This window comes from Toxorhynchites rutilus, chromosome 2 (genome assembly GCF_029784135.1).
Source record: "Toxorhynchites rutilus septentrionalis strain SRP chromosome 2, ASM2978413v1, whole genome shotgun sequence".
NCBI lineage: Eukaryota > Metazoa > Arthropoda > Insecta > Diptera > Culicidae > Toxorhynchites > Toxorhynchites rutilus.
In genome coordinates this window covers 236,267,495-236,293,533 of record NC_073745.1, presented here as the reverse complement: position 1 = coordinate 236,293,533, position 26,039 = coordinate 236,267,495, and the positions used below count along the sequence as shown (strand labels likewise).

Sequence of the window (26,039 nt, the reverse complement as noted above, 5' to 3'; positions counted from 1 at the left end):
GTGTCGTAGATACAACTCCTTAAATTTTTTTTTGTCTGCAATACTGTATTGCCTCTATGGCCTAGATCGATGCTTTGCTTCGATTTACAATGATTTTTTTGGTCCCAAACTCAATTTCAAGCAGTAATAATACAGGTCGGACTATACATATACAATTTTACAATACATCTCGATAATGTATAGTTTGAAAAAAAAATTCTTTTAAAATAAGACTTGTTTCAAGAAAAATATAACCTTTCAACGTTGAGGTGAAATTTAAGTGCTATTATATGTACAGTGGAGTAAAAATCGTGATTTTTGAAGATTTTGTTTGAATTTTCACCAGGAATTGTTTATATCGATATTGCAGCGAAACTAATAAAGATTGAAGTTGGATGTCGAAGAACAAATTGTAGAGCGGTTATTGAGCTTTAACAATCAAGTTTAATATGAATTTGTAGGATAAAATTAATAATAACACATTAAAAATTACTAACTTTTAGGTTTTCTAGGTTAGGTTTCCAAAGCATTATTTAAATCCACTAATTTAGATGTCCCACTATTATATCCCGTACTAAATTTTCACATCTTCCAAATGGAAGCAACAGAATCGTCTTCCGTGGCGTACTTTTTAATGTTTGAGGCGACAGAGTCCAAACCAAAAAAAAAGTTCTATTGTTATTGTGGAAATTCGATCATATGCGTTGAAGTTTTTTTTTCATCAAACATGATCGTCTATCATATCCCGAGATATTTTGTATAAATTTATTTTTTTTCATGTGAGAAAGGTGTTTTCTAATTTAAAGGGGATGAATCAAAAATTTAATTCTTCTTTTATATTCAAATAACGAAAAATATATGCATAAAAACAAATAAAAAATATGTTTTTACTTGATACACATGATTCGATTATATACAGTGAAAAGAAATCCGATACTGTGTATAATCGAGTCAGCTCGGTATATACATAGAACCGAAGAACAAATTTTGAAACAGATAAATTTAGTTTCATTCCCCATTATTTTACACCAATCTCATTTCACAATTTAGAACCGTATTCAGATTGCTTTGAAATTAATCTGCCGGATAAATCCCTGAAACTGACAATGGAAGAATTAACGTCAAACATCGTATGTTTATTTTCCCTTTACAGTTACCAGAAGCAGCCACTATTTACCAGCTCGCAAACAATGAAATAGATTGACTCAATATCAAATCCAATTCTATAATACTGTTGGACACGATATTTATGACATCTGAATCAAATTTTATCCATCCACTAACTGTGGCAGGGTTGAGTCAGCTTTATTATTCATTGCATCTCATTCATATTCTGTAGCTTATCTCCATCGGAATGTTAGCAAACTGAACTTGTTCGACCACCAAGAATCTCCCATCCAAGATTTGTGGGCGAATAAAAAACGGCAGAACAAAACTCAACATAGCCGAGCAACAAGACATCAAGTGGACCTGTAATGTTTGATGGCTCACAGCACCGCAGACTCGAATTGCTTCCCACAAAAAAAAAATATAAATCTAAAAGTTATTTTGAGTCCAAAGTTTTGAATTTATTGTTGAGTAGCAGACCAATATTATTTCAGTGCTTTTTGAAATATATGACAAAAAAAAATACGTTAGAGGATGCTGTGTTCTTCTTTATATATAAAAGAAGGATTTTCCCACGTACGTGTAAAATATCATCACAGGAGGACGGCTGATCAGATAAGCACGGTCAATATATTTTTTAAGTTTGTCTTCATCCAAATTAGAATGATGGAGTACTTTGGAATATATTTGAGATGATTGGAAACAGAACTGAACGATAACATACAAACTCTAAATTATATGGCAAAACAACGTTTGCCAGGTCAGCTAGTATATTTATGAAACCACATGTCCATCACGGAAGAGTTTCTTTCAAAACCATTTGATAAATGTTGCAATTAAATTATCTTGCATCGTTTGATTTTATACAAACTTTTTTCTTTCAAGAACACGCTAAGATTCATGGTTTATATTTGCATCTCCAGAGCACGGATGAAAATATATCGTGTTGATGCAAATAAATCTCAAAAGGAAAAAATCAACTAATTAGTATTGGTTAAAAACTTTGTTCTCCGTAAAGTTTCGTTCCGATGCAAATCCAATTAACGTGGATCGAGTTCTCCGATTTTAGGAACATGATGGTTTCCGTTGAGCACAAACCATTCCGTGAGCGTTCAAGCTTTCCCCAGCAAAGTTTTTACACGTTGTGAGCAAATTCGCTAATTATATGAAAAACTACTATTCAATAAGTCTCAAAAAAAACTCATTGCAGATGGCTTCAGAGAATTTGCGCACCCTTACACGATGATATCACGTAACTCAACTGTTATTCAATCGCCTCCGGCAAATAATTGGAGTTGAAATATTCATCGTCATCACTCGTCAGGGATTCGGGGACTATGGGATGCAGTTGCCAAGGGGTGAGATCAAAAAAAAAATCAAACACTCGAGGTTAATTTGTGCGATTGTAAATTAACGTGGAAACTCCTGGCATTGCAACGGCGAAGGCAGACTGGCTGAACCTGACTCCCCCCCGGAGCACAGTTTCGTCTCATCGGGTTTATCTGTTTTTGATGGTTTAATTATTCGATCACTCATCATCCGCCCGTAAAGTGCCTGTTTCGACGTTTGAAATGTCTACCGCTACTACCTTATAGACAACGATTTGAAAAATGAAGAGATAAACTTGAACATTTTGCTCATGGTTCGAGAACCTACGGATGAAGATTCTCCTTCATGAAACATTTCATTCATCGATATCAACGTGTATAAGAGAAAACCTACCGAAGAGTATTCAAGAGTATTTTTTTAGTTCTTTCTCAAATCCATAGTCACTAAAAGTTCCGTTGCTATTTCACCATCGACTCGTGGTTGTATTTAGCCACTTTAACCGTTGGTTCAATATTTTTTATTGGATGAAAGCCCTCTCTGACCCTAACCACATATCAATACCCACAAACCGATTTGACCATTACCACCATGCTCAGCAAATGTTTCAGCGTTATTGACAACGATGCAGCAAGCATTATCTCATGAAAGTGTAGACTTCACCAAAGAACTCGCCTCGATAGACAAGAACAATCTACCATCACTAACAGTGGAGACATCAACAGGAATATAATGATGATGATGATGACCCACCTCATTATCCAAAAAGATTTGAATAGGCCGATTTATCTAATGGATAATATTTATGTTTAGCCAAATTAAGAGATTAGTATTATAAAACAAAAAGTCAAAACCAACCCGGGAAGATCCTTGACAGATTGGGAATAGAACCCAATATCTAAAAGTGTCTACTTAGAACATGATAGAGATCTGCCACAATTCAGAAATACTCGATATAACCATCCTGAATGAGCTATCCCCATTCCAGTTTCTACTTCAGACCCCACAAAAAAAATTCATCATGTATCAGTGGTTTGTCAGTGTTTCCTTAGCATAGTCCAGCCCCACCATATGAACCATATGAACGGGCAGTCGATCGAACGTTTTGTCCACTCTTCGATGAAATGGATCAACGAACAACGAAGTCTACAAGGCTCCCAGTGATTTTGAATTTGTACTTTAATAGTCAATAGTAAAATTTGATTGTTGAAGCTAGGTAGTTTGGGGGCCGGTAATGTATCCTGTTAGCTTGAATTCTACATGAATTTTTATAATACGTATTACATTCTGTCAAATATATACATATAGGATTTTTTACGCAGAGGATACGTACCCCGTAGAATACCTGTGCATAAAGTTTAGATCTGTTTTCTGCATCATACGCCTTAAGCGTCCGAAATATGATTCAGAACGGTACATTAGATTCAATGCGGTCTCACAAAAGAGTCCCTCTCGGTATCCCGAATTTTAATAATTGTTATTGTCTATATGATGTATCAGCTGACGTATTGCGAAAGATGTTCAAAGTTTTTTTTTCTATTATATGCAGCATATTTCTTGGCCAGTTCATTTCGACTCTATTCGACGCATTAACTATGGCGTGTGGAATCACAATTGACTACTTCTAAATATTTGACTTTGGTTTGACTTCGAATAGGTCTTTTTTTAATTTGCTTTAAAAAAAATAGCCGAGAACATATCCGAATCGCATACGCTCATGTCAACGATAGTCCTAAAAATACATTTACTTGTTCGGTTCTTGCCCGATTTTCATATCTATTCATTTGATCAGTCAGCCACGAGAAAAACCTTTTTGTTTCCATCAATTTTTAGCATCAGAACACTGTGTTATGCATCGAATTAATGTTTTCATTGCGGTAGGTTCGATTCCCTTGTTGGGATTCTCTGATATCATCTTACGCATGGTATAAATGAACGTTTTTTTACATCCGCGTTGTTCCTGATCTTGTGATATGCGTCGGCTTGGACACCGAGAGCGGACAGTTTTTTTTTATTGTTTGTTACGGTTATATTGCGTTACTATACATCAAAGTTTTGAATGAATGAATGACAAAAAAAAAAGCAGAGGGAAAAATGAAGCGGCTGGAATGATAATGATTTCTTGTTGAATGAATTTGGTGATAAGGGAAAACATTATATTGTTGAACAGGAACTTTTGAAACATTTTGCTTTCATTTGAAAAGGTTTTCCGATTGATATTTTTTCACAATCTGCGTTATCGATATTATCCATTGTTGCACTCTATTCTAGACCAGATACAGCGAAAATTAAATCTTGAATGTAAATCTGTAATCCGGAATCTGATTTTGAATCTAGAATCATGAATTGGAATTGAAATTTATATCTTCAACCTGGAATCTGGAGTATTAACATGATGCCTAAGAAGTAAACTTAGGTTTGAGTTTATGTAAACTGTAAACTACGTAGTTGCTTCCCGTGTTTGATTTAGACCAACAATATTGCACAAAAGTACACTGAATGTCGGCTTGGAGTAGCCATCCATAGTCATCGTGCAATTTTCGATGATTTATCAAACTTGAAACGTCAATAACGACGCCGGCCAGAACTCTTGTGGTCATATGGAAGAGGGACGGGAATAAAGATTAATTCGATCTTTACAGTCAGGCTTTTATAGCGTGGTCCCGTTATACTCACTGCAGAGAGTGATGTAATTATCTAAACACAGAAAAATCCGGAAAGGCTGCAGACAGAGTTCCATTACAGCGAGCCTAACCGACAATATATTTCGAAATCATCACGCGTACAACTTTTAGCAATATATCGTTTATCGCATATTTCAACACGCGGCGGCGGTTGAAATTGATGTATTGCTTGAGAGAACTCTGAATAATTTTTGACGTTTGATTCTGGACTTTGTGAAAAAAAAAGTGATTGGGAATCGAAAGCGAATGCGAATCTCAATCTTGTGCGAAACCTGTGTGAAATAATATGTGGAACCAAAAATCAGATGCAATCAGTGATGCAGATCATTCATGCGACAAAGACGTGGATTAGGAGCAGTGACGTAGTGCAGGGGGGCCGGCGCGGCGGACCGCCCCAGGTGTCACCCTCAGAGGGGTGTCACCCACGACCATTATAAGTATTTTTTACGACAAAAAATCATTCAACATTACGAATGAAAGTCACCCGTCAGTGGTATTATTTAGTGAAAAATTTCACTATGAAAATGTTCGATTTTTTGGGTCGATCTTTTGTACTCGAGAAAATCAAGAATATCGATTTTTTTTGCTTTCGATTTTTTCGATCTTAGAAAAACTTTTTGTATACTTGTTTTTCAGAACACATCAATTTCAATATTACCAAAAACCACATAACCATTTTTTTAATGATAAAGTCAACATTTGGATCGCTTCTTCTACGATTTACTTCCGTACAAATGCTGACAGAAACAGAACTAGCGGCATCTACTGAGGAGTGTACTATAACCGGTGTCTCATAGGATCACTAACATCAACAAGTTGACAAGTTGACATCAACTCCAGGCGAAAGGTTGTTTTTATAGCCAAAATCAAGAATTGGCTTCGACTACATAATAGAAGTGTGGCACGTTTAGCTTTTATGGGATCGTTGTCATATGAGTTCTGGGCAGATACCACACTTAAAGTTAATTTTTAGCACATGTTATGGCATCCCAATTTATTACATTAAATGAGCTGAAAAAAACAGAAAATGTACTACTCCCCAATACATGTACAGATCGGACTCGATTATCCGGAGTATTGATTTATTTTTCACTCCGGATAATCGAATAAAAAAAACAATTTTCTCTCGGTAAACATAATATAATTATGATTTGCACTTATTTATTAAACGGTTTTATCTAGGTTGATCCGTTTGTATGGTTGTGACTTTGAAACTTTGTTACTTTTTTAACTTTGCCTGTAGCGCTGTACCACATTAATATACATTTAACCCCATTCCTGTTGACCGATTGATCTGAAATTCAGAACACAACTTTACCTCTGGTGTCATTATAAAACTGCGTATTCTATGATCTTGAAAATCCAAGATGGCGGCCGCAACAAAATGGCGGATTATGTACATATTTTCTCAAAATCCTATCAATATGGATTTTTCCAAAACCCTATCAATATGGGTATCGAATGAAAGGGCATGACTAGTAGAACAGAGTTTTTTTATTAAAAATGTAAATCCTAGATGGCGACCGCTACAAAATGGCGGATTACATATTTTCTCTGAACCGCTTCAATGTGGACATCAAATGAAAGGGCTTGACTAGTAGAATACAGTTATTTATGAAAAATGTAAATCCAAGATGGCGGCCGCTACAAAATGGCGGATTACATATTTTCTCAGAACCGCTTCAATGTGGACATCAAATGAAAGGGCTTGACTAGTAGAATACAGTTATTTATGAAAAATGTAAATCCAAGATGGCGGCCGCTACAAAATGGCGGATTACACATTTTCTCAGAACCCCATCAATATGTATATCAAATGAAAGGGATTGACTAGTAGAACACAGTTATTTATGAAAAATGCAAATCCAAATCGACTGCCACCACAAAATGGCGCCATATATTTTTTTTCAAAACCTCATCAATATGGGTATCAAAAGAAAGTTCTCGACTAGTAGAACATAGCAGATCATGAAAAATTCAATTCCAAGATGGGCGCAGTCCTCGAATAACTAATTACGTTTTTAAAAGATTTCATTCAGCTTGACCTGTTTGTATGCATGTTTGAATGTTTGTAGGGTTGTTCCACATTAATAAAAAATTGACCCCGTTCCTGTTGACTGATTGACTTAAAATTTGGAAGACACCTTTAATACTACTGTCATTATAAAACTCCGTATTCCATGATCTTGAAAAATTCAATTTAGCCGACGCTTAAAATGGCTGAATGACTTGACTTGGAGAACACGAAACAACTTAAAATCCAAAAAGGTCGCCGTCACTAAATGGTCGACTAATAGCATACAGCACATCATGAAAATATTCCGAAGAAAATGAAATAAACGATAGATTTCTATTATCCCCAGTTTGTTGTTTAATCATATACCCCACGATTTTATTTTAGTCTCATCATTGTCCTAGATTAATGAAGGAATGGATGGGATAACTACTAACTGCTACTTGTCTAATTATTTTCTAGCTTTTAGTACATTAAACCGTTTAACTCAAGAAATTTTTTTACTTATCTTATTTTCTAGCTTTTAGCAACATTAAAACCATTCAAAAAATGTTTTTTTTTTAATTTTTATCTCTTACCTAATATAGTCAAAAATTTTGTCGCGGCGACCTTTTCGAATTTATGTTATGCCATTAAGCCATTTTTTAGCGGCAGCCAAATTGAATTTTTTAAGATCATGGAATACGCAGTTTTATTTTGACAGTAGAATAAAATGTATGTTCCAAAATTCAGATCAATCAGTCAACAGGAACGGGGTCAATTTTCTATTAATGTAGAACAACCCTACAAACACTCAAACATACATACAAACTGGGCAAGCTGAATGGAATAATTGAAAAGTAATTGTTTATTTGGAGAACTGCAGTCATCTTGGGTTTGGATTTTTCATGACCTACTGTGTCCTACCAGTCGAGCACATTCATTTGATACCTATATTGATGGGGCTGTGAATATATATATATATATATATATATATATATATATATATATATATATATATATATATATATATATATATATATACATATTAATATGGCGCCATTTTGTAGTGGTGGCCATTTTGGATTTGCATTTTTCATAAATAACTGTATTCTACTAGTCAAGCCCTTTCATTTGATACCCATATTAGCTATTCAATATGGAATTATTATACAAATTATTCATGTTTATTCATATCCGAAAATCAAAAATAAAATACTCCGGATAATCGAGTCCGACCTGTATATCATTTGTATAATACATATGCTAGAGCCAATATGAGCGAGCGAAACAGGAGACAAATTTAAATGAAAGCTTATGAAAGCTTTTCGTATAGTTTTATCAAATACACGGCCCAGACAGAGAAAGATATATTCTCGTTCATGTTCTTCCTTATCTTCTTCGAAAACACTTTCCAACCTCATTTTATGATGAGCTTTTAAAACAGCTCATTATTTGCGCATTTGACCCTCCAGCACACGAAATGGCATCATTTCTGCCAAAGATGAAATGTTTTCTGTCAACGCTAGTTTGGGTACAGTTGTTTAATTTGTAATAATGCTTTTTCAATTAATTTATGTATTATTGTCCCTGACGGCACAAGATGAATACCCTGGAAAATGTTTTTTACTTAATTTTTTTTTTGTGGCCATCATGCTGAAGAACAAAACGAAATGATTAAAGAAAGAATGACATTCCTATAGAGCAGTGATTTTCAACCGGTGGGGAATTCCCCCCTAGTGGGGATTTTGGTCATTAGAAGGGGGGAATTGTGCAAGGGAATATTGCACATTAGTTCACATTGAAGATGAAAATGATTAGCAAAAATTACCACAAAAATTCCAGTGGATACGCTAAAATTTGCGATTCTCGGCAAACATTTCCAAATCTGAAATGTAATGTTCAATTGAACAACTTTTTTTTACAACAAGTTAAACATGAAACATATTTTCCTTATTTCAAAGAACAAATTTAAACATGGTTTGAAATGCCGACTGTCAGTGACGAAAGTTTCGGATCAATTTCAGATTGAACTCATCGATCTACAAATGATCAATTCTAATTCTGATATGCGGAATAAACGTTACGAGTGTTGTTGTCTTTTGCGTAGAATTTATGTGAATCTGGATTTCCTACAATGCAGCTAATGGGAACAAAACACCGTAACAGAGTGATTATCGAAGACATGAGGTGTGCTTTTCGACCACGTTTTCAAGAATTACGATTTTAGCGAAAATCGTTCAGGCGCATGTGCTATACTGACTTACCATGCTTTATATACCTTTTTTGTAATCAGATACAAGTACACTCTGTCCAACTTCTATTAGGCTGTCAAAAAAGTCCTGCGGTATTTCCGCGAGGTGTCGTTGTAAGCGCGTAGTTCTAGTTGTATTCATTGTATCGAGTCATACTATAGCTTGTTAGAAGGGTAAGGGGCGCGCTATAATATAGTCCTTGACAGTGTTTTGTTTGGTTAAGTCGTTCGTGAGTTATAGTGTCGCAAATATGGAGCAAAATAAAGAGAAAATCCGACATATTTTACAGTTCTATTATGACAAAGGCAAAAATGCATCTCAAGCTGGCAATAAAATTTGTGCAGTTTATGGACCCGATACAGTTTCCATTTCCACCGCACAACGATGGTTTCAACGTTTTCGTTCTGGTGTAGAGGTCGTCGAAGATGCGCCACGCTCCGGAAGGCCTGTCGTCGAAAATTGCGACAAAATCGCTGAATTAGCCGAGAATGACCGGCATAGTAGCTGCCGTAGCATCAGCCAAGAGCTGGGGATAAGTCATCAAACCGTTATAAACCATTTGAAGAAGCTTGGATTCACAAAGAAGCTCGATGTATGGGTGCCACACACGTTGACGCAAAAAACATCTTTGACCGTATCGACGCATGTGAATCGCTGCTGAATCGCAACAAAATCGACCCGTTTCTGAAGCGGATGGTGACTGGCGATGAAAAGTGGGTCACTTACGACAACGTGAAGCGCAAACGGTCGTGGTCGAAGCCCGCTGAAGCGGCTCAGACGGTGGCCAAGCCCTCATTAACGGCCAGGAAGGTTCTGCTGTGTGTTTGGTGGGATTGTCAAGGAATAATCTATTATGAGCTGCTTCCCTATGGCCAAACGCTCAATTCGGACCTGTACTGCCAACAACTGGACCGCTTGAAGGTAGCACTCATGAAGATGAGGCCATCTTTGATAAACATAGGTCGCATTGTCTTCCATCAGGGCAACGCCAGGCCACACACTTCTTTGGTGACGCGCCAGAAGCTCCGGGAGCTTGGATGGGAGGTTCTTTTGCATCCGCCGTATAGTCCGGACCTTGCACCAAGTGACTACCACCTGTTTTTGTCCATGGCGAACGAGCTAGGTAGTCAGAAGTTAGCCACAAAAGAGGCCTGTGAAAATTGGCTATCCGAGTTTTTTGCCAATAAGGAAGCGAGCTTCTATAACACGGGTATTTTGAGATTGGCATCTCGTTGGGAACAAGTCATTTCTCTATATATTTCCATGTTTCCGAAATTGCGACCTTGAGCTCGTCAATCGAGGTGTGCCGTTTTCCCTCAGTGTAGATCCTGCGTACAAGGATTTCCCTAAGATTTTCAACAGGATTCAAGTCTGGAGCCAGTCCAAAAAATTGAGTTTTTGGTCCTTAATCCGTTGCTTAGTTTACTTGCTGGTATGAATAGTAGCATTGTTTTGCTGGAATGTGATTTTTTTGTGACGGTATCTACGTAAAAACGGTAGGAGAAAGAATTCCAGAACACGTGTAATCCTTGAATGATGTGAAACTATCTTGAGCTTCCCGGTTGCACTTAATCACGCCCAAACCATGCACGAGCCTCCACCAAAATTCCTGGTTGAAAAATACTGTTCCTTCTTCCATAAATCACGCCAGTACCCGTTGAAACCATGAGAACCATCCAAATTGAACTTTTTTCGTCAGTGAAGATAACCTATACATTAAAGAATTTTCTGTTAAGGTATATAGCAAAATGTATTCTTTTGGGAACATTTTTTGTCACAACATACCATGTCCCACTGTCGGTTCATGTGAGTTTTGGCAAACTCAGACGTCTTCCGATGTGAGATTGGGTAAGATGAAGAGTTTTAATCTTTTAAGCCCTCTTTACGTAAGAATATTTAACCAAAATTTGACGAATTATCACCCGAGCAGTTGAGTAGTTGAAATATTGCCTTATTTGCACATGCGATTTTGAGGTATTCGAACCTGTTCTAGCTATTTCCCGCTTATCCTGGTCAGAGAGCATAGATTTACGTGGAGCTCTCTCCTTCTTACCGTATACTTGAGGATTCGCCAAATACCAACATTTTCTTGGTGAAATGCATCGATTTGTCTTTCTTCTCTCTCCATGAAGACTTTTCCCTTCGGAATTTCCAGATTTAATTTATCAAAACAACTAAAACAACGGAAAACATAACTGGTCTTATAGAAACTTGACAGTTGAAAATACGAAAACATTCGTTTACGCTCAGCGCTTGCACACACATATGAAAATCATGTAGTGTATGGTAATAACCAATATTTACACACTAGAATGTAAATTGAAGTATTGTTTATTTACAATGACACAAAGCAGCAAGATCATCACCTGGTCTTATAAAAGTTGGACAGAGTGTATAAAATCAAATTTGTTGCGAATATATCTTGAAAACCGTTTGTATTCTTACATTACTTTACTGATATGCTACAGACTTTCTTACAAAATACTGATAGGGATGAAGCACTGGGTTTAATGTTCGTAAAGGGGGGAAACAAGCAAAAAAGGTTGAAAACCACTGCTATAGAGTAAGCAGATAAATTGTGACAAAAACATTTTGATTTTTCAAAAATAGATTCGGCAAAAATCGATTCTTTGGTACCGACTTAATCAGTGGATCGATCCCTTCGCCGTTTGCAGAATCGATACGACAAGATCGATCTTTCTATGAAGTTTTGCGCGATACTACCGAAAATTCAAATACAAGATCAAGTGCACGGTCGCTTCTATCAGCAGATTGCAATTCCTGTGTTATATGTACTTCTGGTACGATGTACTACGTGAAGTAGATCCAACGCAGAATTATTTACGAACCAAAGAATGATCTCTGGGCAAAGATTTGACCAGACACATACACTAGTAATTTTTCTTGCCGCTATTTCAATACTATTAGAATACAACGAGTACGAATTTACTACAGGGAGGAAAATTCGTCATGATATGAGCAAGCTAGGCTTTCCGGAGTCGAACTAACGATGGAGGAGGAAAACAAAATGGGAATGTTGGAGAAATTTCCTCCGACTTGCACTGTGATCACGCGTATTCTAGAGCTTGCCACTCAGAATGCATTCAAGGCGTGTTATTTGGCATAGAAATCTCAACTAAGTACTAATAAAAATGACGCAAGTAATACTACGTTGAGACGGCGAAGTTCCTCTAGGAACGTTAGTGCCATTGAAGAAGAAGAAGAATGTTGGAGTATATTGATCGTTTTCATCGAGGATTACAAGAGCGGTCAAAATAGTCTAAAGTAGTAACCGAAATCTCCGAAGCGAGTCAAGTACGACACATGTTATCAGAAACCAAATAGAAAACGTCGATTCCTAAACTAGAAAATATCTACAACGATGTTCCGGGAAGCGCGCTTTTGTTAGAGATACCAATATTTCGTTGACATTTAAAGGCTACTGAAATTAACATGGACGACCCATCCAATAGTTTCTCGTGAAGTGAGACTTCCATCGAACGCTTCCAAATTTTACAGTGAGTTTAAAGCAGTTTACAGTGAGTTTGAACAATTTGCTGCTGTTAAGTCGAGACGAGATTATACTGGTTTTATCTATATAAATGAAAATGGATCACCAAATGTGTTGCTAAGCGTATTTATTTTGTTGTAGTCGTCTTTGCCCATAGATCAATGTTACACATTGAAAAATCGGTAGTTTTTTGGAAAACTTAAAATGGAAAAAAATCGGAAAGTTGAAATTCCCATATGTTTTTACAAATACATCATGATTAGTCCTACAAAACAAAGTTCATTCGTCTCAGCCTTGAAAAAGACCAATTCGAAGATCAATTAACGAATAGTTCGGAAATTGCACCCATGAACGTTCGCTTAGTAAGAAAACGTCTATTTGGGCGGGACGAAATTCGCCAGGTCAGCTAGTAATGAATAAAATAATTGATTCGGTAAATCTATTTTTTATTAGAAAACGAAAACAAAGTGATAATAACGAGATTTGGTTGGAGGGGTGACACCCGAGAAATCCGCCCCGGGTGTCACGCTGCGCCACTTATTTGGAGTGATAGCCAGTTTTAACTATTATTTCTGAGAACGACTGTCGACTGTCTTCAACCAAAAGCTTCCTTAATGCGCGGATGTTTTTTTTCTATAATGGAAGCCAAGGCTCCGATTTCCGGCTATACTTTCAAAACAACTTTCATGTACATATCCTCATTCGGAAGAGTATCCTGTAATTCACAATCTTATTAATAATTCGAACACAGAGATAATGCACCGAACAATACCAACCCGTGCTAATATTTGCATCTCCTGCAAAATTAACCTCCAATTGCAGTCTGCGTCCGAAATCAGAAGCAATTTCACCAACATCGATGCGCTGGCGGAGTTTATTCAGCGAAAATGTAATCTGCTGCGGGACATATCACGGCTTTCACTGTCATCAACATCCAATCCTACCCCCAATGCAGGGCAACCAACAAACAAATGCCACCAACAGTATCAGCGCCAGCAGCTGCGTCACGAATCGAATTCCATCATCAGTAGCTTGCGATTGATATTCCGATGCGACGCGGAGTTCATATCATGGACCCTGCTGCGAGTGGAAACGCGTCCCGAGTGTCAAGCGATTCTCGGTCCAGTTTACGAGCAATTCCTGGCCAGCCCTCCCCTGTCAGCACCCAGTGTCGAATCCTACGGGAGGTTACTGCTGTGCTACATCAAGTGGAAGCAACTGTACCATGGCGATGATCCAGGTGGACACTGGGATCGTATCGATCGGATAGCCCTTGCCGCGCTTCCGTATGACTTTCCGCGAACGGTCAAGCAGAAGGAACTCGCTCTCAAAGGATTGTTTCCCAAAGTGGCGATGACCGAGTACCGTAGGACTAAGAAACCGACGAAGGACAGCGTGACCAGGTGAGTGGTAGTTATTTTCCAGTTTCAAGACACATGATTGAAACACTCGGATTCCGAAGAAAAGTATTGCACTAACAAACTCCACTTACTGTTGTTATTTAATGCAACCAGTAAATCCTGAAAAATATCATATTCCAAGCTGACAATCACCACCAGCAAACCATTATTTTCATTCCACCATGAATAATTCCTGATGACGATTTCCGACGTGTTTCTTTTCGTTTCCAGAGCACTACTGGAGTCCAGGCAGCTGTGGGATAGCATTCAGGACATATGCTTGAAATTCCTGGCAATTTGCCGCGAAGAACAAACCAATCGCGTGAAAGCTATTCCGGTACGTATGAGCCGCATAAGGATAGAAAAAGCATTGTGCATAATAATAGGATTGGAATCAGCGACGGAAACAAGTTTCCACAATAATTGCTTTGCAGATTGATGATATTGAGATCGGGTGACAGTATTTCTGCTGCTGGGGTGAAATGCAAAGTAATCTTTTTTTTTTTTTTTGGTGAAATGATAACGAAATGGTTCTTCTCGTCATTTGGCTGATTGTGCTTTCCTTTAGCAAGAAATAGCTTCTACGGCGCAAAAAACTCATCATAATATTGGTTTGTACATTCTATATCAGTTATTTTACTACTGGTTATATCTACTTATTGCTACTCCTACCCAATGTTGTAATAAATACATATTTTAACAAATTACATCATTACGACTGCGATTGTTATTAGTATTGTGGTCTCTGGAATCAATAATATCGATTATTCTTACGATGCGATAACCGCAACATCTGTTATAAGATCTCTAATTATGTTGATTATGCCTCCTTCAAAATGGTAAACAATTCCAAAAAATTCTACTTCAAAGCAAATTTAGCTCCCGATTTGTGTTTGTCTTCGAGCCTTTCGTTTAATATTAATAATGCTTCGGTATCTGACATTGAAGAGTTAGCATTAAACTCAATGACAAGCAGAAAAGAGTAATGTACTATCCAGTTCACATTGCACAATGGTCCAGGAGATGCATTTAATTTGAAATTAGCATTTAGAGCTCGACAGTTATTCTCTAAACAAAAACTGTCTTCGACAAAGTTGTTACATATGATAGATGATGTTGCCAGAAATAGGGGGACCAAAATTTTCGATGAAATAAAAAATATAACTTTCTTATCTCTATAGATAGAGGTAAACATAGTTCGACAATGTTGTAGTCCCAGTTATTTGAGACATCTTTGTAGAAAAAAGTTTTTGACGTAGGACTACGTCTTACATTAAGGGTGCCAAATCAGAAAACAGGTCACGTTTTTATGAAATAAAGTTAACGTTAATAACTATTTTTGCTGTGAACGGATTTTAACGATTTGCATACCAATCGAATATTTTCCAAGATATTTTCCAAGATTTGTTTGATATGTTATACATCACAATCCCATAGTCTGTATATGGTTTAAATTGGTGAAAATTGGAAGCATTCCCATTTCCCCATACATTTGTTCTGTCCATTTGTGTGCTTTCCCGAACAGAGATGTTAATAACGGGCAACTTATGCAGCCGTTAGTATAGAAACAACGAAGGTGGATAACGAAAAGAGAAAATTTGCGAAGTAAACTCTACATGCATAGTAAGTGAACTGTCGCTAGCGTATAAGTATTGCATCTCCTCTGAGGAAAATTCACAGAATCTTTCTGTGCCCGAAACAACAAAGGTCGCTTATTCTGCTCGTTTGGTGTTTTATGTGTCCCCTCGAGCTGTGAACGCTAGCGAATATTTCACTTGAGGTGTATCGGACATTGCAATTAAAACAGCCATGGCAAAGCAGGCGAAAAAAGAGAAGAGGTTTTCGCTTTGTGTTTGTTGCTTGTTTTTGTTGTGCGAAACTTAGAACTTGTTCATTTCCTGTACATGTGATAGCACACCTTCGATTCTATTAGTTGCCATTCGTATTTGTTCTCGTGTGCATCGGCTCTGTTTTGATGCAATAAGCTCCTAGCTTTGTTGACGATTTTGACCGAGAGTCGAGAAACGATTTTTCATAAACGGCCATACTCGCGATGTTTCATTTTTATCGCTGCAACTGTGTGCATCTGTTAGACGCGTGTTTGATGCTTGTTGAATTGCGATGCACGGAAGATGCCTCTCGTCAAATACTCAGTGCAATGCGTGCATTGATATGAATTTCACACGGCAATTGAATACTCAATCTTTGTACATATCAGACAATTGCCCATCGACTGGGAATACGAAGAAGGACCGGAATACAACAAGACGAATTTTGAAGCAATCAAATGTAGCCTACAAGCCATAGAATGGCATACTTTATTATACAGCGAACGAGATGTCAGCTTATCCGTACATCCGTATTCTTCATGAAATTCTGAATAACATAATATCAGAATTTGTGCCAAAAAAAAGAAGACGGAGAAATTCAACCAGCAAATATCTTATTTGGTATAACGCTCAAATGAGAAATTTTAAGAATAGAAAACAAAAAGCACACAAAAGACAAAAGTAATCAAAATTTGCTGGAATATCAGAATATTTCCAAAGAACTAAATTTTGCCATTAAAAGTGCATACGAAGAGTACAATAGAAAGGTCGAAACAGAAGTCAAATCGTGTCCGAAGAAATTCTTTAATTACGTAAAGTCTAAGCTCAAAAGCAATAACTTTCCATCGCAGATGCATCTCGATGAAGATGTAGGGAATTTTTCGAACGAAATTTATAATCTTTTTGCAAATTTAATTCAGGAAGTATATACCACATTTTCCGAGGAAAATCGCGATCGGGACTACTTTTCATTTTTACCGGAATATCCAAATGACATATCGGTAAACTATCTTTCACAACAAGAAATATGCCATGCATTAAAGCAATTAGATGGAACGAAAGGACCAGGACCTGACGGAATAGCGCCTGTATTTCTGAAGAACCTGGCTGAGGAACTCACCCTTCCCTTACATTGCATTTTCAATATGTCACTACAAACTGGAATATTCCCAGAAAAATGGAAACAATCTTTTTTGGTACACATCTTTAAATCAGGCGCTACATCTGACGTACGTTTTTTCTTTTATTTTCTTTTTTTTTATCTGTATTATAGTGATTTTCAACTCATTTGGCTGGTTCGTTACTTTTACTTCCATTTTTGGAAGAATGTCGGGAGTGAGAATTCAACTCGTGACCTTTAGCGTGAGAGGTATGGATGTTACCACTACGTCAGATCGCCTCCACTATCTGACGTACGTAATTATCGTGGAATGGCCATCATCTCTTGCATTCCTAAACAATTCGAAGCAATAGTGAATGAAAAAGTCTTCCAACAAGTAAAGAATAGAATAACGTGTATGTAACATGGCTTCTTCAAAGGCCGCTCAACTGCAACTAATCTGTTGGCATTTGTGACTTTTATTTTGAATGCAGTGGAAAATGGCAAACACGTACAAGCTCTTTAGACTGACTTCAGTAAAGCATTTGACCGCATCGACATTCCATTACTACTCTTCATATTGCACAAAATTGGAATGGAACAAAGAACTCTTAAACTGGCTGAATTCTTATCTAACAAATCGTGAACAAATTGTTCATTTTCAAAATTCTCTCTCAAATCCAGTAAAAGTCACTTCGGGAGTCCCACAAGGCTCTCATCTTGGTCCTCTTATTTTCATTCTGTACGTTAATGACATCTCCTTCGTTCTCAAGCGTAGAAATGTACTTGTGTATGCAGACGACATGAAGCTTTTCGCGGAAATTGGTAATGAAAACGACATCGAAGCATTCCAAAACGAAATACATGTAATACTTGGTGTAATAAAAATCTACTAAAACTGAATGTAAAAAAATGCAACTCCATTACATTTAGCAGAAAAAATCATGTACCAAATATTGTAATACGTCTGGGAAATCAAAATGTAGAGAAATATGAAATAGTTAGAGATCTAGGCGTCGTCATGGACTGTAAACTCACATTCATAGAACACTACAACTCTGTAATCAATAAGGCAAATAGTGTGTTAAGCTTTGTCAAACGCTTCTCACATAACTTCCAGGACCCATACTTTTTGCTTTTGACCAAGCTTTTGTATATCACATACGTGAGGCCCATTCTGGAATACTGTAACATCGTTTGGAACCCGTATATGGTCGTACCTGAAGAACGCATTGAGTCAGTCCAGAAACAATTTCTCTTATTTGCACTCCGTAAGTTGAACTGGACCTCATTTGCACTTCCTTAATATGAAGCACGCTGTATGTTCATAAACATCCAAGCACTAAAGGAACGCCTTAAATTTGCAATGCTTTCTTTTGTTAATGATCCAATTTCGCAACGAGTACAATCATCTGAATTACCAGAAAAATTAAATTTTTATGTACCTGGGCGTCAACTAAGAACACGCAGTTGTTTCTAACAAAAACATCCAGAACAAATTATGCAAACAACGCTCCTATCAATCGCATGATGCGTATATACAATTAGCACTGCGAATTAATTGACACGAAAATGAATAAAAAACAGCTAAAAAGAAGCATGTACCGTAGGAATAATATTTAACTTAAGAAAAAATAATGTTACAAATATATAAGAATGTAGTCTACGTTTGTTTGACGAAAATGAATAAAATGAAAATGGAAATGAAAAATGAAAAATGATATGAAGAAACAAATTGCGACATATGACTAATTAGTATATTGCTCTCGCAAAGGGAAATAAGAATCGTTGCTTCTCGAAATGATTCTACAAAACCATGCAAGCTATTAAACCTTTTCAGGGTCCCCGGAATATTTTACCAAAGAGTTATTTATGAAATTTCGACGCATTCGCAAATAATATCCGAAATAATGAACCAACAAATAAAAAACAAGACTGCGTAGTCCTACGTCCTAAGCGGTCGTGTCTCGGAGACAACCCCTCGATTTTTTCTATCTCTTGAAATAACCGATATAGCGCCTTTTTTCTAAGTTGCGTTAGGGTCACCATGAAAAAAAACTCTTTTTTTTTGCTCTAACTTTTACATTTCAAATCTACATACAAACTGTCTTCGAAAGACTTTTAGGACATACTGATACAAACATTACGCATTGTAGAAGCAAATATATGTATATTCTTCGAACCACTTCACTCAGGACGCGTTTAATCTCCAGATATAATAAGCTATTAACTATGCAACACATAGCTTGAAATTAACCAACGGTGTCTGGTGTGAAATCTGAGTTTTTGATGATGACTGCGTCTTTGATTTTCTTATAGGGAGGGTCACTCTACGAAAAATGTAACGTAATGTAATGTAAATTGAGCGATTTCAAATGCATATTACCCAAATTCGTTATTGCGATATATGTAATCAGCCCTTCCATGCCAAGTTGATGTAGTGATTTTCAAATTTTCGTGAAAACTGGTAGTTTTGTTCCGTTTTCATTAGGGTGGCCATTTCCATTTTAGGGTGGTCCGAAAAATCAATTTCCACCATTATTTCAAAAAAGACTATTTTCGAAGTTAATTTATTTTAAGTCTTTGTTCAATGTTCCTATGCGACTAGGCTAGATCTATGCAAGTTGAATCAATTTTTTTCACAAGTATTATGTTTTTTTATGATAAAAATGATATGTTAAGTATGATTAGAAGACTGGCTAACTGGCTTAACTTTGATATGTTGATCATCTCTATCGGCCCAGTTGTTCAAAAGTTATAAATTTATGAAAGAATTACATTTTTGAAAAAAGGGCGAAAAATATTTTTTGGAAAATTGGTTAATTTTTAAAAACAATAACTCAAAAACGAAAGAACGCCTCTCTGGTTTTTGTGTGTGTTATGTAAAAAAAATTATAGGAGGTTGTGTTCAAAACACGACTGCATTATTGACGTAGAACTACGCCGTGGTTTAATTTAAGTCGCTTGTTTATAACTTCGGATATTATTATACAATGCTACGAAAATTTTGAAATAACCATTCTACCAGTTTGGTCACCCTGAAATGTTTTTTTTATTGTAGAATCATTTGACGATAATTGTTTGATGGTTCATTCTTGTGCTCGCAGAACAATACATGCTCGAGATAAGCGCAGCTGTCATCCTTAGTGGAGAAAGTTTTGCTGCTGACAAGCGAAACCAAATTACATACAAAATTCCAGAACGACATTTACTTTCTTGGTGACTGAATAAACGAAATAAACTCTATCTGTTAATCTCAACAACCTCGAAAAGAGTAGCAATGCTTCATTATGTTCAAGATTAGCGCAAATGCAATCCTAGTTGAAAGCAGTTTTGTGACTGGCACGCGAGCTCAAATAAATTAATAACTTAATTTAACTTATTGAATAACTTGGTATTCCCCAAATGTTTTTTTGGTGCACTTTATTTTCTTGGTGAGCTGATGATAGCCTAGCTTGATGATTCCCCACACAATTGCGTAGCTCAGAACCTTAATGCAATGGCGTCAGTTCGATGCAATGATGCAATGCCAGAGACATCAGCGAGTGAGTAATTTGGTCGCGTCCACAGCTCAATCCGAAACGAAGACAAGTGATGACGCAAAACAAGGAAGAACAAACGATATTCATTGCTTTGAATACAGAACGATGCTGAAAGTTTGCCTTCCTTCCTTGCTTGAGACTTTAAACTTCTTCAGTTCATTCCATTTATCCATCATATTACTCCTCCACCCCCATTGCCTTGAGAAAGGCATTCGATCACTCGCCGTCCAGCTCGCCCAGCATCGATGTTGTTCAGTCGATTTCCTCACGAAGAATGAAAGTTTGCCTCAGCGTGGTCCACTGTGGGCAAATATTCCCCTTCGTTCTTCTTCTTTTACTTTGTTCACGAATACTTTACATCTTACGATTTCCCCTTCGTTGCTCGTCGATAAGTTGCTCGTTATTGACAGCTCCGTTCGGGAAAGCACACAAATGGACAGAACAAATGTATGAGGAAATGGGAATGCTTCCAATTTTCATGAATTTCAACCATATACAGACTATGGGATTGTAATGTATTGCATATCAAACAAATCTTAGAGAATTTCCGATTCGTTTGGTATGTAAATCGCCAAAATCCATTGGTGGCAAACGTTAACGTTAATGTTAACTTTATTTCATAAAAACGTGACCTGTTTTCTGATTTGACACCCTTAATGAAAGACGTAGTTCTACGTCAAAAAACTTCAGCTTCCAAGAAAAAATATAAAAATATAGCGCACTTGGTCCTGAGACCATGTATACCATAAAAACAAATACAATCAATAATTACGAAAATCAAATACAATTTTGTCAAAAGTGTAATATTTAATAAAGATGTTGATCTCTGAATCGGTCTAGTGGTTCGAAAGCTATGATTTTTTGAAAAAAGTCATTTTTGGAAAAAATGGGAAAACATTAATTTTTTGGACCACCCTTAAATGGATATGGGCATTAGGGTGACAGCGAAAATGGTCATGTCAAATTTCAAAAACCGACCATGTACATTTTGGTTATTGGCCCAAAAAATGATCTGTGCAAAGCTTCAGCTCGATCGGACATGATTTAGGGCTCAAAGTTTTGATTTTTTGATTCTAGAAAATCTTCCAAGGGGGGAAATTTGGAAAATCGAACTTCGTCCCTCCCACAATTGATATATTGATATAAATCATTTCGAACACTCAAGTTCACACAGAAATTATTTTTATGTACGTAATCTATACTCGCGGTATATAATTTCTTTTTTTACATATAAACCTGATGCAGATTAAGACGCATCAATCCTGATACTGACTGTTCAAATCCGTGGCTTCGTTCTTGAGTCAAATCATGAGGAAGGAAATGGACACCAAATCATTTTGATTTTTATAGATCAAGTTTATAAATACATTGTTACCTTCACTTGATTTATTTGAAACTAATAGTTGAAAAAAAACAATATTGATTTGAAGTTCATTGTGAAAACATAAGCATAAACGAAACTTAACTGTTACTGAATTCAATGCATGGTGAAAATAAAAACATTTTTCATTTGAAATTCATTTTGAATTACAGTAGAACCTCGATTATTCGCGAAAGTGAGTTCCCTAGTAAATCTATAAACCTCCCCGAAATTTGTCAGTGAATGGTAGAATCTTGCTTTTTTGTTTTGGCCATGGCTTTCACATTATCTGATCACTGATGTACACGACCTTACAGATTGATAGATCAATAATTTATGTATTGACTAGCTGTACCCTGCCACGCTTTGCTGTGGAACATTGTGTTTGCATGGTTGAGTTGAATTTTTCTTTTTTTTATGTTGTAACAACAATCCTAGATGTGTTTGGTTGTTTTTTATATTGTATCATAGTTTGAGCTCAATCGGCTCCGTACTTTTCGAGTTTTTGACGCGTACACAAACGAACAGAACATTTATATATTAGGCTGTCAAAAAAGTCCTGCGGATTTTTTTTTGAATTTTCATTTGTTCATAAAATTAGTTTCAATCATCTGTTTTAAGTCAAATATGCGCCGTTTTGTTCGATGACTTGTTCCCAACGAGATGTCAACTTCATAATACCCCTGTAATAGAAGCTCGCTTCCTTATTGGCAAAAAACTCGGATAGCCAATTTTCACAGGCCTCTTTTGTGGCTAACTTCTGACTACCTAGCTCGTTCGCCATGGACAAAAACAGGTGGTAGTCACTTGGTGCAAGGTCCGGACTACACGGCGGATGCAAAAGAACCTCCCATCCGAGCTCCCGGAGCTTCTGGCGCGTCACCCAAGAAGTGTGTGGCCTGGCGTTGTCCTGATGGAAGACAATGCGGCCTCTGTTTATCAAAGATGGCCTCTTCTTCATGAGTGCTACCTTCAAGCGGTCCAGTTGTTGGCAGTACAGGTCCGAATTGAGCGTTTGGCCATAGGGAAGCAGCTCATAATAGATTATTCCATGACAATCCCACCAAACACACAGCAGAACCTTCCTGGCCGTTAATGAGGACTTGGCCACCGTCTGAGCCGCTTCAGCGGGCTTCGACCACGACCGTTTGCGCTTCACGTTGTCGTAAGTGACTCACTTTTCATCGCCAGTCACCATCCGCTTCAGAAACGGGTCGATTTTGTTGCGATTCAGCAGCGATTCACATGCGTCGATACGGTCAAAGATGTTTTTTTGCGTCAACGTGTGTGGCACCCATACATCGAGCTTCTTTGTGAATCCAAGCTATTTCAAATGGTTAATAACGGTTTGATGACTTATCCCCAACTCTTGGCCGATGCTACGGCTGCTACTATGCAGGTCTTTCTCGGCTAATTCAGGGATTTTGTCGCAATTTTCGACGACAGGCCTTCCGGAGCGTGGCGCATCTTCGACGACGACCGACGAAAACGTTGAAACCATCGTTGTGCGGTGGAAATGGAAACTGTATCGGGTCCATAAACTGCACAAATTTTATTGGCAGTTTGAGATGCAGATGCATTTGAGTAGTACTGTAAAATATGTCGGATTTTCTCTTTATTTTGCTCCATATTTGCGACACTATAACTCACGAACGACTTAACCAAACAAAACACTGTCAAGGACTATATTATAGCGCGCACAAATACCTTTCCAACAAGCTATAGTATGACTCGATACAATGAATACAACTAGAACTACGCGCTGACAACGACACCTCGCGGAAATACCGCAGGACTTTTTTGACAGCCTAATATATATAGAGATAGATGAGGGAAATTGATAAATTTTAAATCACTTCGAAACACAATTTCAGTTCATGATTTCGTCAAACACGTGGAAAAAATATGTTTCCTTTACATAGAACACATATTCATTACTGAATAGTCGATTTTCATTAGAAGCTCAATTTCAGAAACGCACTCTGGTCATATATAAAATCATATTTCTTTCAATTTTCCAATTTTTTTATGTCGTAACAACACTCTTTGAAGTGGGTTGTATATTGTGTCCAACTTTGTGCTCAATCGGTTCCATACTTTTCGAGTTTTTGACGCGTACACAGAACATTTATATATATATATATATATATATATATATATATATATATATATATATATATATATATATATATATATATATATATATATATATATATATATATATATATATATATATATATATATATATATATATATATATATATATATATATATATATATATAAGTTAAAGACCCGATCCGGGCTTTCGGATTTAAAGAGTACTCTACTCTACGACATTAGGACTAAGACTAATTTATTTACAGATTTGCTACAACGTTCAACCTTTTCTTCTCTTGCCACGCCAACATGCTTATCTCCGTCTCCTCCGTTGTTGTGGTATTGCGCTTCTGTTTGTGTTCCTCCAGTTTCCATCTTCATCGGTTTGTTTAGGATTCCTGCATTCTCGCTTTCGTCGTGGGAGTCCTTATTGAAATCTTTGGCCTATCTCATGATCCTTGTCATGAATGCGTTGAGAGCATGCATCTTCTAATGTTCCCATTCTTTGTTAACAGCCAGTTGCACAGATGTTTCCTTAACTTCTCCCTTCTCCGAGTCTGAAACGTCCCGTTTCAGTAGGGTTTTGACTGCGTTTTCATCATTTCTTGACTGCGAAGTGTTATGCCTCTTTAATACAAACAAGTTCAAGTCGGACTCAATATAAATCCATGGCAGAATGTCCGGTACAATCATCAGCTCGTGTAGAGTAGTCCTGAGCGGTACAATCATCGGCTCTAGTTGATGAGTTAGGGAAACACTCGTTCTTGGTGAAATCTTCAAGACGGTTCTTATCGGATATGCGGCTACACTTCTTAGTGGGAAAATTCGTCCGGTTTTGTTGATGATGGCGATGGTGGCGGGCATTTTTAGTGTTGTGTTTCTCACTTGTAAAGGTTTAACAAAAAATATATTATAACTCGTACTATCTAATTGTAGAATCGATACAATGCGAAAAATTTCCATATGATCGTGAAATGCTGATGGATTTAGATTTGAGAACTCATAGATTTGATCTAAATTTGTTAGAAAAAAAATTTTTTTTTACTTTACTTGTTACGAAATTCAGTTTTTTTATGGGAAAAATTGTCAGGTAAATCGAAGTTTAACTAATTATATGTTTGGAAGATATGCTGTACGACTCTAGGAATACTCAATTGAAAATAATTTAAATAATTCAGTCAAATTTAATAATTCAAATTCGGCAAAAAAATCAGCCCTTTTTCTGCTTCTTTTTGTTTCATGCTTATAGGAATAATTTTAAACCTAACTTACTCATTGTTTTTCAGAAGACTACTTTCAGTCTGTTAGACTATTTATGATTTCGCTAAAATTATTGTTATCTAGATGTTTTATTATTTCTTCAGTTTATGATCTTATACAATTCGGTGATTTTGATCTTGTTCTATTTTTGGCAATAGAATGTGAATTGAAACATGAATGTTTTTTTTTTAAATTTGCCGTTCTATTTTTATTTTATAAGGTACTAGAAGAGTTTTTTTAGTCGATTTTAGGGCACATTTTATTGACTTATATCGCTGGGGCTTTTTTATGATTAGTAGACCAGAATTTCTACTAGAATCATTGGATTGTATGGATATAGTTGATAGAAGCGGGCAGAAAGAATTTTAGAATTTCCTGGAAAGGGAAAGAATATGATTATTGTTATGGTAGAAGTAATGTTTGGTTCACTTAACATTTTAGATGTGTTCGGTTCGCATTTATTGTGATGGTTGTTTTACTTTGAGATTTGTCTTATTTTACCACAACATTCATATCGCATTCGTTTCGATATCAAAATAATTTTGCCAAGTTGAATGATTTTTCTTCACTATCCTTGATATCGTAAGGAGCTTCTA

At 36.7% G+C, this 26,039-nt stretch overlaps 1 protein-coding gene across 2 annotated transcripts in view; it reads left to right on the top strand.

Annotated features, from left to right (window-relative positions):
• LOC129771308 (uncharacterized) overlaps positions 1-26,039 on the top strand; it is a 267,638-nt gene that overhangs the window by 227,432 nt on the left and 14,167 nt on the right. For both annotated transcript variants that reach the window (XM_055774829.1, XM_055774828.1), the window contains 2 exons: positions 13,678-14,258; positions 14,487-14,592. In XM_055774829.1, the coding sequence (XP_055630804.1) occupies positions 13,678-14,258; positions 14,487-14,592 (687 nt within the window). The remainder of the gene's footprint in view (positions 1-13,677; positions 14,259-14,486; positions 14,593-26,039) is intronic.